An 11,578-nucleotide genomic window follows, 5' to 3' on the forward strand; every position below is an offset into this window, starting at 1 on the left:
TCCCACCTTTGGGATTGTTTTTCAGATGACCTGCGTTTCAATTTCTCTTAAAGAAATAGTTTGCGAGTGTCTTTGCTGTAGAAGGATGGTTTTATTTTTAGCCGGGTTATATTTAGATCCTTTGGTTTTTTGTGTCTATTCTTATGCAAGGTGTGGTGTTGTACGTGGTTGCACTGATTGTGATTAATTCAGACTGAAACCATTTAGTTTCATATGGTGGTTTAGTTGCACTCTTAACAATGTATTTGTGTTGAGAACACAAATTCATTTATTTTTTTTAATGCATTTATTTTTCCTTTATTTTTGTTTTGTCAGTATGGTGATTTATGTCAAGGAAAAAGTTATAGAAGTTTTGCAAAAAGTATATAATGTGAATAAATGTATAATCTGATAAACAAACAAAAAAACACATTATGTAAAATATGAGTGTTGTGACGGTGATAGTCCTGCAGCATAGAAGTTTAACCGAAGCAGCGATGAAGTCGTTTTTTGCTTTTTCTTTAAAGTTTCAAAGGGTAGTAAAATATATTTAACATACAATATCAATAAAAACTGGTTATTGGCCATAACAGCAATATTTATATTGGTTCTTGAAATTGGACCAAATTTTCACATCCGAGTGTCCAAAGTGTTTTGCCTTCAACTCATTCTCATAAAGCTTTTCATTCCAATATGGTGTAAAACAATATTAACCGTCCAGCCTTTCTTCTAGTTTAGCTCTATGTACTTCACTCAGTTTTATGCCTGGGTTATTGGGTAAGCAGCCACACATAAAGGCACCCATGCATTTCTAATTTTAAGGCTCTCCCTCAAATAAAACCATTTCAAAGGGGGAGAAAAGATTAGTACCATTACGACTCATCTGTCCACATCAGCTCTATTGACCGCCTTGTGGGTCACCACAAAGGATAACAACAGGGGTTAAAGCTGCTGCCCTGAACTGCCCCCTAAGGCCTTTTTTGTCCCCTCCTGCCTCTCAGTCAGTCGTAATCAATTCATCACCTTTACCACCTCCATTACCTCCATCGTCTCCTTGGAGAGCCGTTATTCTCCCCGATGCCTTCCAGGGAACAACTGCTCTGGTCACGGTGTCAAATAACATCCTGAAATGTGGATGTGCAGACGGCGTTTGGGTGTGTAAGTCAAAAGAAAGGATGTAGAAAGTTAAACTTTAAATGCATACATTTTGGTGTTGTTTTACCACACGAAGCACACATTAGGGACAAAACCGAAAAGAATCCTGGAGGGAGAAGGATTTCTGTAACTTTGCAATTTATAAAAAATGTTGTAGAATTAATGGAAGTTAAAACTATATTATTTAATCAAGTAAGTACATAATATTTTTAAAAAAGAACTGTTCTCACTCTCAGATAAATGAGTTGATAATCGGTATATCTGTTGACCAAGACCTGTTGGTGACCTATGAAATATAAAATCCCCAAGTTATGCAGCATGTTTTTATTTCTAAAGCAGCATGAAACCTGATTTTTATGACATAGCTGTTATAACCCTGTGGTAACTGAATGTTTTGTTCATCTTTAAGCCTCTTGAGTAAACACATCCAGTTTCTCCGCAGCACAGTTCAGTAACACACCCACTGGTGTCAGTCTTGTCAGCCCTGGGCGTGCCTTTGTTTATGGGTGTTGACTTTGTTTCCCTGCGTGTGCATGTGCATGTGTGTGTGTGTGTGAGAGAGAGAGAGAGAGAAAGCCTCACACATTTGAGTGTTTGCATTTAATCTTCTGGTGCCAGCTTAGAGCGTCGTTTCTCTCTGGAGATTAGAGAACGTCTGAAGCTCTGCTGTGGAAATAGTCTCTTTTCGATCTCTAAATACACACTGAAGTGGGGCGATGTGGCTGTTTGCTCTGTTCCTGTTTGTTTGTGACAGGCAAGTTATCAAAAGTTTCAAAAGAGGATGGGTAATAAGATTTTTATCAAATAGAATGAGGCAAGTGGATTTTTACTCCCATTTTAATTAATAAAAGATTACTATGCAATGTTTAACTTTAGAAAACAGATTAAAGAAGTGAAACAAAGAGTTACAATGCCAACATCAACCTATTAGTAGAAGATTAATTTATATATGCAATAGTAATAGATCTGGTAAAAGCCTTTTAAATCTCATCCTGACACATTCTTGGTTTCTACTGAAATCAAGCTCTAATTCTTACACACCTGTTTTACTTTGAGATGTTTAGGAAAACATGAAGCCAAAGGAAAATGGTCTGTGAGATTGCCTTTGTTTACATTTCACACTTTAACAAATAAGCCAAAGCAATATATCATAATTAAAGCAGTAACTGTATGGAATATGCATATCACATGAAAATGCAACAAATTCTTTAGGTCTCATTCTTTCAAGTTCTCTATTACCACAGCTTTTATGTGGCCCTTTAGAATCCAAATTACATCAATAAGTTCCTCCAGTTTTTCACAATATGCAAAATTCACACAACAGCAACAAATCTCCACATTTTTTTATGATTTTCCTGCAAATTTTCTCCAAATTGTTCAAACTTTTTGAGTTTAAGCGACTGCAGCCTTACTTAATGTCAGGTTATAGTCCATAATTGATACGGCAAGTAATAAAAAGTCAGATTTAACATCATACATTAGTGCAAATATGATAAAAAATTACTTTATGAATTGGTACCACAGAATCTGCACTTTTGATTGGAAAAAGAATACTAAAACAATCTCAAAGTCCTGGAGGAACAGCTATTTATTTATATTTTAACAGTTTAATTGGTTTTATCAATGTGTTCTGGCACAACCGGCCCTTTAAGAACATTCAGGTTTTTGATATGACCCAAAATAAAAATGAGTTCGACCCCCCTGTAGTAGATGGTCAGTTGATCCTTCAGTATGAGGGGAAATGAATTAAATGACAATATTGTGGTCTGAATACTGAATTCCACACTCTTGATCCCAACACACATGCACTGTTCAGAAGGGGAGCACTTACTTATAGATATGACAGGACATGTTTCACAAAATCCCTTTCATTTCCCCACATTTAGACCTCCTCAATACACCAGTGTACATGGGATGATGGGAAACAATGTGACAGCTGCTCTACATTACCTGCCATCAGGTGGCGCCACACCAGATTTACTCAGATTACTGTCTGGGCCCCGAGTCTTACTCAGTTTACACAGGTGCTGCTACGTTGTGTCAGATGTGCTGGATTTAGATGCTCTCCCTCGCCAGATCGTAGCTTTAAATGTGGGGGTTATTCCGAGGAACTGTTGGCACACAATGCACATTTAGATGATTTTCTCTCACCGCGGTAAAACACAGGCTCCACAAGGAGCTGGCATTGCCCTGCTGCGCCGTAGGTGAAGCCTGGGAAGGTGGACCAAAACATGATTAACTCTAGGCTACTGCCTCATCCTGTGTTTCTTGTTTGGCTCAGCTATCGAAGTCTGCCATTAACAGAAAATAAATGAACCCAGAGTAGGACCCAGACCTACTGCCAGAGTGAACCATTACCAGTTTGGGAAGAGGGTGGTTTAATGAGCAGGAGCTAATCTAGAAGAATTAGATTTATACGGAGCTCACTGTGACATTTTAATCCTCTCCACAGTAGCGAGACTTCCTCCATCTAACTCGTTGTCTTGATCCAGTGTTCCTCTTCTTGTGGTGTGAGATGCAGCAGAGTTTTAGTTACATTGCCAGTGCGCTTTAATTATCAGCTCTACTTGTCAACAGTTTCCCTTTTGAAAGGTCGTTTGACCTGGCGACAGCTGCCTTCAGGGTAGACCAGACCAGGCCAAGGTTCATGTCAGCACAATGAAACAGCGCGGCAACATTAATGCAGCACTCGGATGCCAGACTGACAATAAAACAATTCTTGTCTACACACTGAGTAAATTTAATGTGATATTTAAAAGTAAAGCCAGATTATGAATAGAACATTCCTCCAAAGGTAAACAATTAGTTTTTCCACTTGGCTGGCACATGAAAATCTCTGCCTAAATAAAAACTTAAGATACACATTCTGTTTTGAGGCGAGCTGAACTCTGTTTACTTTACATAGCACATAATTACTTTTTTTTATCTTGCATTATTAAATATGGATTATAATCTCAAATTGACTGCCAAACTGCTGCAGGAAGTTGGTTACGTAAGCCGGAGGAGTGAAGCTAAAATCCCATTTGTGTCCCAATCCTTCAAGCAGTGAGCTGATAAATATTCCTGTCATTGTGTTGTGTGACTTTAGGTTGTGCGCCGCCACACAGAGTGCAGCATGGAAGCCTGCTGAACCAGACCGAGTCCAACCAGGTCTCCTACCCTCCTGGCTCCCAGCTCACATTTGGCTGCGATCCAGGATATACTCCAGATGGACCAGCTATTGTCTTTTGTACCAGCGATGGAGTTTGGTCCCGGTCACCTCCAAATTGTATCAAAAACTATGGTGAGCAGCAACCTTATTGCTGATTTAAAAGAAATGTAATTTCACGTTGATAAACTTAAAGATGGAGTACTTCATACCCCTTAAAATCTTTAATATTTCACTGCAAAAACACAAATCTTACTAAGTATTTTTGGTTTAGTTTCTAGTATAAATATCTTAGTTCACTTGAAATAAGCTACATAAAAAGGCTTGTTTTAAGTAAATAATTCCTTAATATTCATAAACAAGTACTAGTTCCATTGGCAGATTATTAAAATTATTTTAAAAAATTTCCCCATGTGTTAAGGTAATTTATGAAACTAGTACTTTTTCATCAATATTAAAGAATTATTTACTTAAAACAAGTGCCTATATCTTGAAATTGAAAAGTTATTTTCAATTTAGCACTGGAAACTAACCCAAAAATGCTTGGTAAAATGTTGAGTATTTGATGTATTGCAATTTTCTATATTTAACACAAAATTGAAGTAAAGTGATGCATGGCATCTTTCAGATAGTAGTTCAGGCTTTTGAAGTTGAACTTCAGCACATAATACACGAGCAAACCCAAACTGAAATGTCTCTTCACTACGCCTCTATACAATACAATAACATTGACAGAAACGTTTGTCCTTGAGAGTTGGCAGGAGGCAGCGTGTCATTCTAGGTAAACTCTGAGCTTTGAAGTCTCTCCACAGGTAGAAATAATGACAAACAGATTTTCTGGCCACAGTAATATTAATCAAACCTCCATTTCATCTCTCTCTCCAGTGTGTTCGCCTCCGACGGAACCAGAGAACGGAGGCTACCGCTGCCACCCGACTCCCTGCCACCGTCTCATCCACAACACCGTCATCGAGTATTTCTGTGATGAGGGATACACGATGAAGGGCGACTACAAGTACCTCACCTGCCTTAACGGCGAGTGGGACAATCCCATGCAGATCAGCTGCAGACTAACACAAGGTTTGTTATCCTATTTACTGTATTTTTTTGGAATTTGATTAATTTTATTTTTTATTTTTGAAGGCTTGAAAATGTGTACAATTATGACAGAGGATAAGGGTCACAATAAAAAAAGTTGTAATAATACAAGAATAGACATATATTGTGTAATATGATTTAAAAAGTCATTATGAGAATAAAGTCATAATATAAGAAAAAAGTCACATGACAGTAAAGTCAAAATGATATGGGAATAAAGTCATAATATTACCAGAATAAAGTTGTAATATTAGTAGGATGAAGCAGTAATGTTCTGATAATTACTACACCAAAAACATTATACAAAATTAAAATAGAAATGTTATAAAGTTATACTGTGGAAAGAATTGTGCAAACTACTCTGTGTTTCAAAGAAAGAATCATGAACTAGACAAGCTGTCCACGTCAGATCTTGATAAATATCGAAGCTTTGCTCACATTAAAACAACTTTGTTCTAATACGACTTTCTTACGATGCTATTGTGTCATTATTGTTCTAATATTTTGACTTTATTCTCATTACATTATGACTTTGTTCTTGTAATTTAAAAAAAAATACTCAGTCCAGCCCTAATACTCTGTCGTATAAAATGTGTATATTTGATTTTAAGTCACTCACTCCCATCTTAGCATGTTACAAATTCATTGTGAACCTTTCTGTTTATTCTTATAAAATTGGTTAAAAGTCCAAAGATCTCTGGAAATGTGCGTATGAATCAACAATCTAACTACTTCTACTCCGATCTGTCTTGGTGGGTCATCCAGACAAGGAGCCCAGCTTGCCGTTGGGGATGCCAGCTCTGTCCATCGTTTTGACCACAGCGAGTTCTGTGTTACTCATCCTGCTCTTAGTGGTGCTGTTTGTCCTCGTACAGCCAAAACTCAAGTCCTTCCATCACAACAGGTAAGATAACCTCCACGTCAAAGCTTTTCTTTTTCGTTTCCTCATACCACAAAACTAAACTGGTTTCATACATTTTTGTTTGTTATTGAAGAGAATGTTTTCTGCACCTTATCCTAGGTGTAGCTGGTAATTACAGTGTTTTTTTTGTTTTTTTAACAAAATGTGTTTAATCTATATCATTAAAAGGTCCATATGTTTACTTCTTCTGCGCTCCCAAACCTGTTAGTCACGTGTTTTGGTTGACTCTTGTTATGTAATTTAGCTCATGTATGACTTGTTCTGCAAGCTTTCATTTCTGACATTCCTGGCGAAAAAAAAATAAAAGCATTTTAAAAAGTTAATCTGATCACATTTGACAACTGCATCTGCTGGTGGTCTGTGGTAGAAAAGCCAGGGTGATTTGATTTGATGCTCATTGGCAGTCTTGTTGATTGTGTAATGGACCAGATGGCTTCGTACAGCCCGATAAACAGTCAACACTAATCACTATGAGATTTTGCTGTATTTCGCAACACGTTAGACCTTAACCCAAAACTGAGTTTTGTATGAGGAACCTATTATGTAAAATTCATATTTTATACATTTTTAGATACAGGAGATTGTTTTTGCTAATAAGTTAATGTTTTTTGGTGTCTGGAAAAGGAGCCTTTTCAAAAACCTCCTTATTGTTATATAGGGCACTGCCCCGTTACTTAGCAACCCCAGCGAAGCCAAACTCGTCCCCTAACAACCTGAGCTGAACTCCAGCATGCTTAGTTTGCTGGTTTTACAGCTGTTTGTGCAGTACAATGGCTGCTGAAAAAACAAGTGTTGTTGACTTACCATCCAAAAACCACATGCTGCATTCTTGTTGGGTATCCAGGAGGCTCTACTAATGCTTTTCAAAGATATACGGTTGTATAATTGTAACAAGTTTTGTCTGAAAAAGGCTCAAAACAGGCAGAAGTGAGCAGACTACAATCTCATTATCCAAAAATGTATTGAGCATCTTTTGCATAACCAATAGGAAGCATAATATGTCAGATTTAGATCACTTTGTCCATATTCGGGTTAGTATTAAGTGTTAAATAATTCTGTGTTTGTATTTGGTCATTAGGAGGGAACAGGGCGTCTCAGGCCAGACCAGCTCCATTGTGGTAGAGGGCGTCCAGGTGTCCCTGCCCTCCTACGAAGAGGCGGTATATGGAAGTAGCGGACCCTGTGGTATGTCTGGTCCTCCTCCTTCTCCGCCACCGGCTGCAGCTTCACCAGAGTCGCGGGTCCCCATCGTGCTCTCCGAGGGGCTTCCTCAGGGAGCCGCAGGGGGCCAAAGCTCCAGCAGGAGCCGCCAACACAGAGAATTAGACTTCTGTCTCCCATCAACCTCTTCCTCCTCCTTCTCCTCCCGCCGTCACGCAGAGACGGTGTTGGTTCATCAGGCCCCCTCATCATCCTCCTGCTCTTCTTCGACTTCATGGGCTAGAGAGCACCTTGCGGGTGCCTGGGCGGGCCCCCTACCTCTCCGTAGAGACTCTGAGAGCAGCGACCAGCACAGTCTGCTTTCAGTCACCTCTGTAGACGAGTTTGCTGACGGTAAGAGGAAAATCTACAAAAATCTTTTACGAATACGACCTAATGATGTATTGTTTACATTTTCTGTTGACTGATAAATTTTTTATTTACATATGTTATAAATATTCACATTCCTTGAATTTAACATTTGATGTACGCATGTGCACTTATATTCAGCTCTCTTAAGTCTAAATCACTTTTTAGCAGCAACCCTTCTGGGTATGTCTATACTAGCTGTACACATCTAGAGACTAAATGTGACACCATATGAAAATAAATATTTTTAGGAAATTTTAAAAAATTGTCTGTCAAATTCGACTGATCAAATTTTTGGTTTTTGAAGATTTAATTTTTGGAAAACCTGATTTTAATTTTTATTTTTTTGGCCAGTGCATCCCTTGGGTTACCAAAGTTCATAGTGATGTCAGCACACACAGGGCGGCCATCTTGTTTGACAGGCGTGTTTTTTCAGCTTCTATTTGTTTGAACTTTGAATTCAGGTCAACTCTGATGGAGTCTATGTAAGGCTACAATTTTTTTCTTCTTTTTTTCTCCTTTCAATTATGAGAATAAAAGCATAACATATTAAGAATACAAATATTATTTTCATAATAACTCAACACAAAAAATAAACTTTTCTTCTTTCTTTTTCACGTAATTTTAAGACTTTCTGGTAAAATTGCATAATTATTTTTGCTAAAATTCTAACTAATTTCGTAATCAATAATCCGCAAAGGATTGATTGAAATAAAAAACACTTTTGGAAACGTCTTCTGTCATTTGTAATTTCTCTTATAAAAAAACCCCATTAAAATCAAGAAATTGGATCTGGAATGAAAAAAATCTGAGATTAAATTTTTACCCTCCTCTACTTTCAACTGTACTCCAACCTTTAATGTCTTGGTGCAGAAAAAAAGTTAAGTCACACAATAAATGCAACATTTAATGTCATAACCTGCACAGAGGATAGCAGAAACACAACCTTTAGGCAGAAAAATGCAAAGCTGAAAGTGAGAACATTGCTGTGCACAAACTGAGGCAGAGTTTTGCAACAAAGTTGACAAAACAACCTTCACTCTGCTCTCATATGACTCCTCTGTTCCCCTGCAGATATCCCTCTGTTGAAGGAAGCATGAAGCCTGCGACCTGCTATCAGCATCATCAGCATCAGCAGCAGCAGCTTCTTCCTCTATCTGTCGCTGCTGTCCGGAACTGACTCTGGCTGTCTATTTACTTCCCCACTACTCCCCTCTGTCGTCCGAGCAACCAGCAGAGAAGTGACTAGAACAATGCTCAATCTCCTACTGCAGCCTCTTCTGCTATTACTGTTTTCAAGCAAAATCAACAACCAGTACCGATACTGCAATATAAGCAATGATGGAGCCCACCGGACCCAAATACTGGTTGAACCTGAGCAAAGGCCAGATCCATTAAGTGGAACCCAGTTGATGTAAATCCTGTAGATCCTGTGAATAAGAGTGAAAAATTTCTTATTGAGTCAGGATTGTTTGTCATAGGTTGCGTGTTACCATGCACTTGCCTCTTGCCCAGTGTAGTTATCTGTATCTCCACTGCAAATAGTTTTTTGTTTTTTTTCCCAGCAAAAGCTATAGACTCGTCAGTTCTGATCAGAATGTCTGTTGATACAAAAAAAAAAAAAAAGTTTGATTAACTTGTGATTTTTGGCTCCTGAAGCTTTGCTGCTCAGAACCGTCTTCCCGCTGTACTTGAAAAGTCGTGAGTCACACCTGACTTTTCGCGGACCTCTTCTGCGAATGCTGCATGTTGTTTTTCAGTTCACTGCTGTCACGGCGCGCTGAACGACGCATGAAGCCTCCTCTGTTTCCTTCTCTCTCTCTGTTCACCGCCACTGTCTAGCAAATGGATTAGCCGGAGTGACAACCGTGTCACAAAAGCTAAAAGCAGCGCGCGGCGTTTCATTAAGCACCATATCACATCTATAAAAAGCCCTGCTTCTTTATTTTCCGCCGCCAGCTGCAGCCATATCTACAGGCCACTGCTTCTGCTACATGAGTGGGATTGATTGGTGTTTTGGCTGCACATCTTACGCTTCTCGTACAGGGGTCAGGGGTGACGTGATTTTCTGCCTGAGCTGAAGTGAGACGCCTGTTGTGATCGGACAGCTGGCTAAACTTTTTAAGGTTCCTATCGTTTTAATTTTTTTCCTCACTGTATTTATTGTTTGCGTGTGTCTGTTTGCTTTGAGTTGCCGAATCGGAGTGTGTATGTGTGTGTATTTCCTGTGTAGCCAGGCAGGAGATAACATGTCCAGATATGGTAGGCCTTGATGCAGCCCTTTTCCTGGTTTGCTTGTCCTCAGATTGAGGACAATGTCCCAGTCTTTCACCATAGGAAAACATCCCTCCCATTGCTTTAAAAAAAAAAAAAGTCACATGAACAAACCAGCTTCACTTGTGGCATTGAGTTTGCAACACAATAAGGGTATTATTTATCCACTCTCAAGCTAGAATACGGCTGTAAAACTTCACTCCTTAAAGGAAGTGGCTCACCCGTTTTCATGCTGAACTAAAGACTCTCCACTGTTGTGAATTGTGAAAACAAACTGCAACTGGTTGCAGTAAAATAATGAAAATAAGAAGAAAAGGCTTTGTTAGATAGCAATATACCCCCTTACTTCCCCCTCAACATACTCACTCACTCACTCTTAATGGCAAGTGCAAATTAAAGAGAGAAAACACGTCCTTCATCTGTTTTTATTCCCAGTTGAAAAGCTTTGAGCTGAAAACAGTATGGCTCGGACAAACCCTGACAATTACCTTTTGAGCTTTGGAAACACACAGAAACACACGAGCCGTCTAAATAGCTGTTCTAGTTTTTATTTGGCTTTTTTTTTTCTGTCATCGTCATGCAAGCAAAATGTTGCCTTAGATTTGTACATTTTCTTTTCTTTTAATATATATAATCTTAAGCCTCCAAATTGATTGCTTAACAGTTTTTGCAACTTGTTGTTTTCCCAGTTGCCTTACTCTGTTCTTTTTCTATTCTATGCATAAAACAGTCTTTATTTATCAATACGTTTACTTCTGTTGTGGGCACAACTAGGCGAATGTCTGTCCCTTTCTGTTCTCCCCACTGTTTTTCCAGCAACTGTGATGAAAATTGACAATAATAACAATGAGCCTGAAAGCACCTATATTTCGTTACCTTTTGGCTTCTTTTGCTGCAAGGTTTCGATTTTTAAGACGACTGGAGGAAAAAGAAATGTTCTAAAGAAGCACTGTTGTACGGTGTTTATTCCCCAGAAATAATAGGTTCAAATTACCCATCTGGACACTTTATTTCAATGCTTTAAGCTTTTTTTTTCTCTCTGAACATGGCAGTGGGTTTGAAGATAGTAATTTAATATTTGTATAAAGTTTAATTTAATTTTACAGTGTGTATATAACTTTCTAATTAAAGCTTTCTTTTAAATGTGGAAGAAGGTGTGAACTTTGTTCAATGTCATCCTTATTTCTGTTCATGATGCACTGAATGTTAAGGAAATATTCTTGCAAACATTTTTATATGGACAGTTTTAGACCAATTTTAAATTAATGCACACATCATTTTCAAAAGTGTATCACAAGCAGGGCTGCATGTAACTTTTTTTATATTTTGCTATGCTATGGCTACAAATTTTAAGCCAATTTGAGCTAATTTGAGATTTATTCCAGTTTTATGAAGAACACTACATGTTTTACAAACAATTTAACAAATGCGTG

At 38.2% G+C, this 11,578-nt stretch overlaps 1 protein-coding gene across 1 annotated transcript in view; it reads left to right on the forward strand.

The window, feature by feature from the left end:
* susd6 (sushi domain containing 6) overlaps positions 1 to 11,295 on the forward strand; it is a 30,997-nt gene extending 19,702 nt beyond the window's left edge. The window contains exons 3-7 of the mRNA XM_044105749.1: positions 4,223 to 4,417; positions 5,168 to 5,362; positions 6,146 to 6,284; positions 7,381 to 7,856; positions 8,946 to 11,295. Coding sequence (XP_043961684.1) covers positions 4,223 to 4,417; positions 5,168 to 5,362; positions 6,146 to 6,284; positions 7,381 to 7,856; positions 8,946 to 8,971 — 1,031 coding nt within the window. The 3' untranslated portion in view covers positions 8,972 to 11,295. The remainder of the gene's footprint in view (positions 1 to 4,222; positions 4,418 to 5,167; positions 5,363 to 6,145; positions 6,285 to 7,380; positions 7,857 to 8,945) is intronic.
* Positions 11,296 to 11,578: the final 283 nt, after the last annotated feature.

The sequence above is a fragment of the Gambusia affinis genome, linkage group LG22 (genome assembly GCF_019740435.1).
Source record: "Gambusia affinis linkage group LG22, SWU_Gaff_1.0, whole genome shotgun sequence".
Lineage (NCBI taxonomy): Eukaryota > Metazoa > Chordata > Actinopteri > Cyprinodontiformes > Poeciliidae > Gambusia > Gambusia affinis.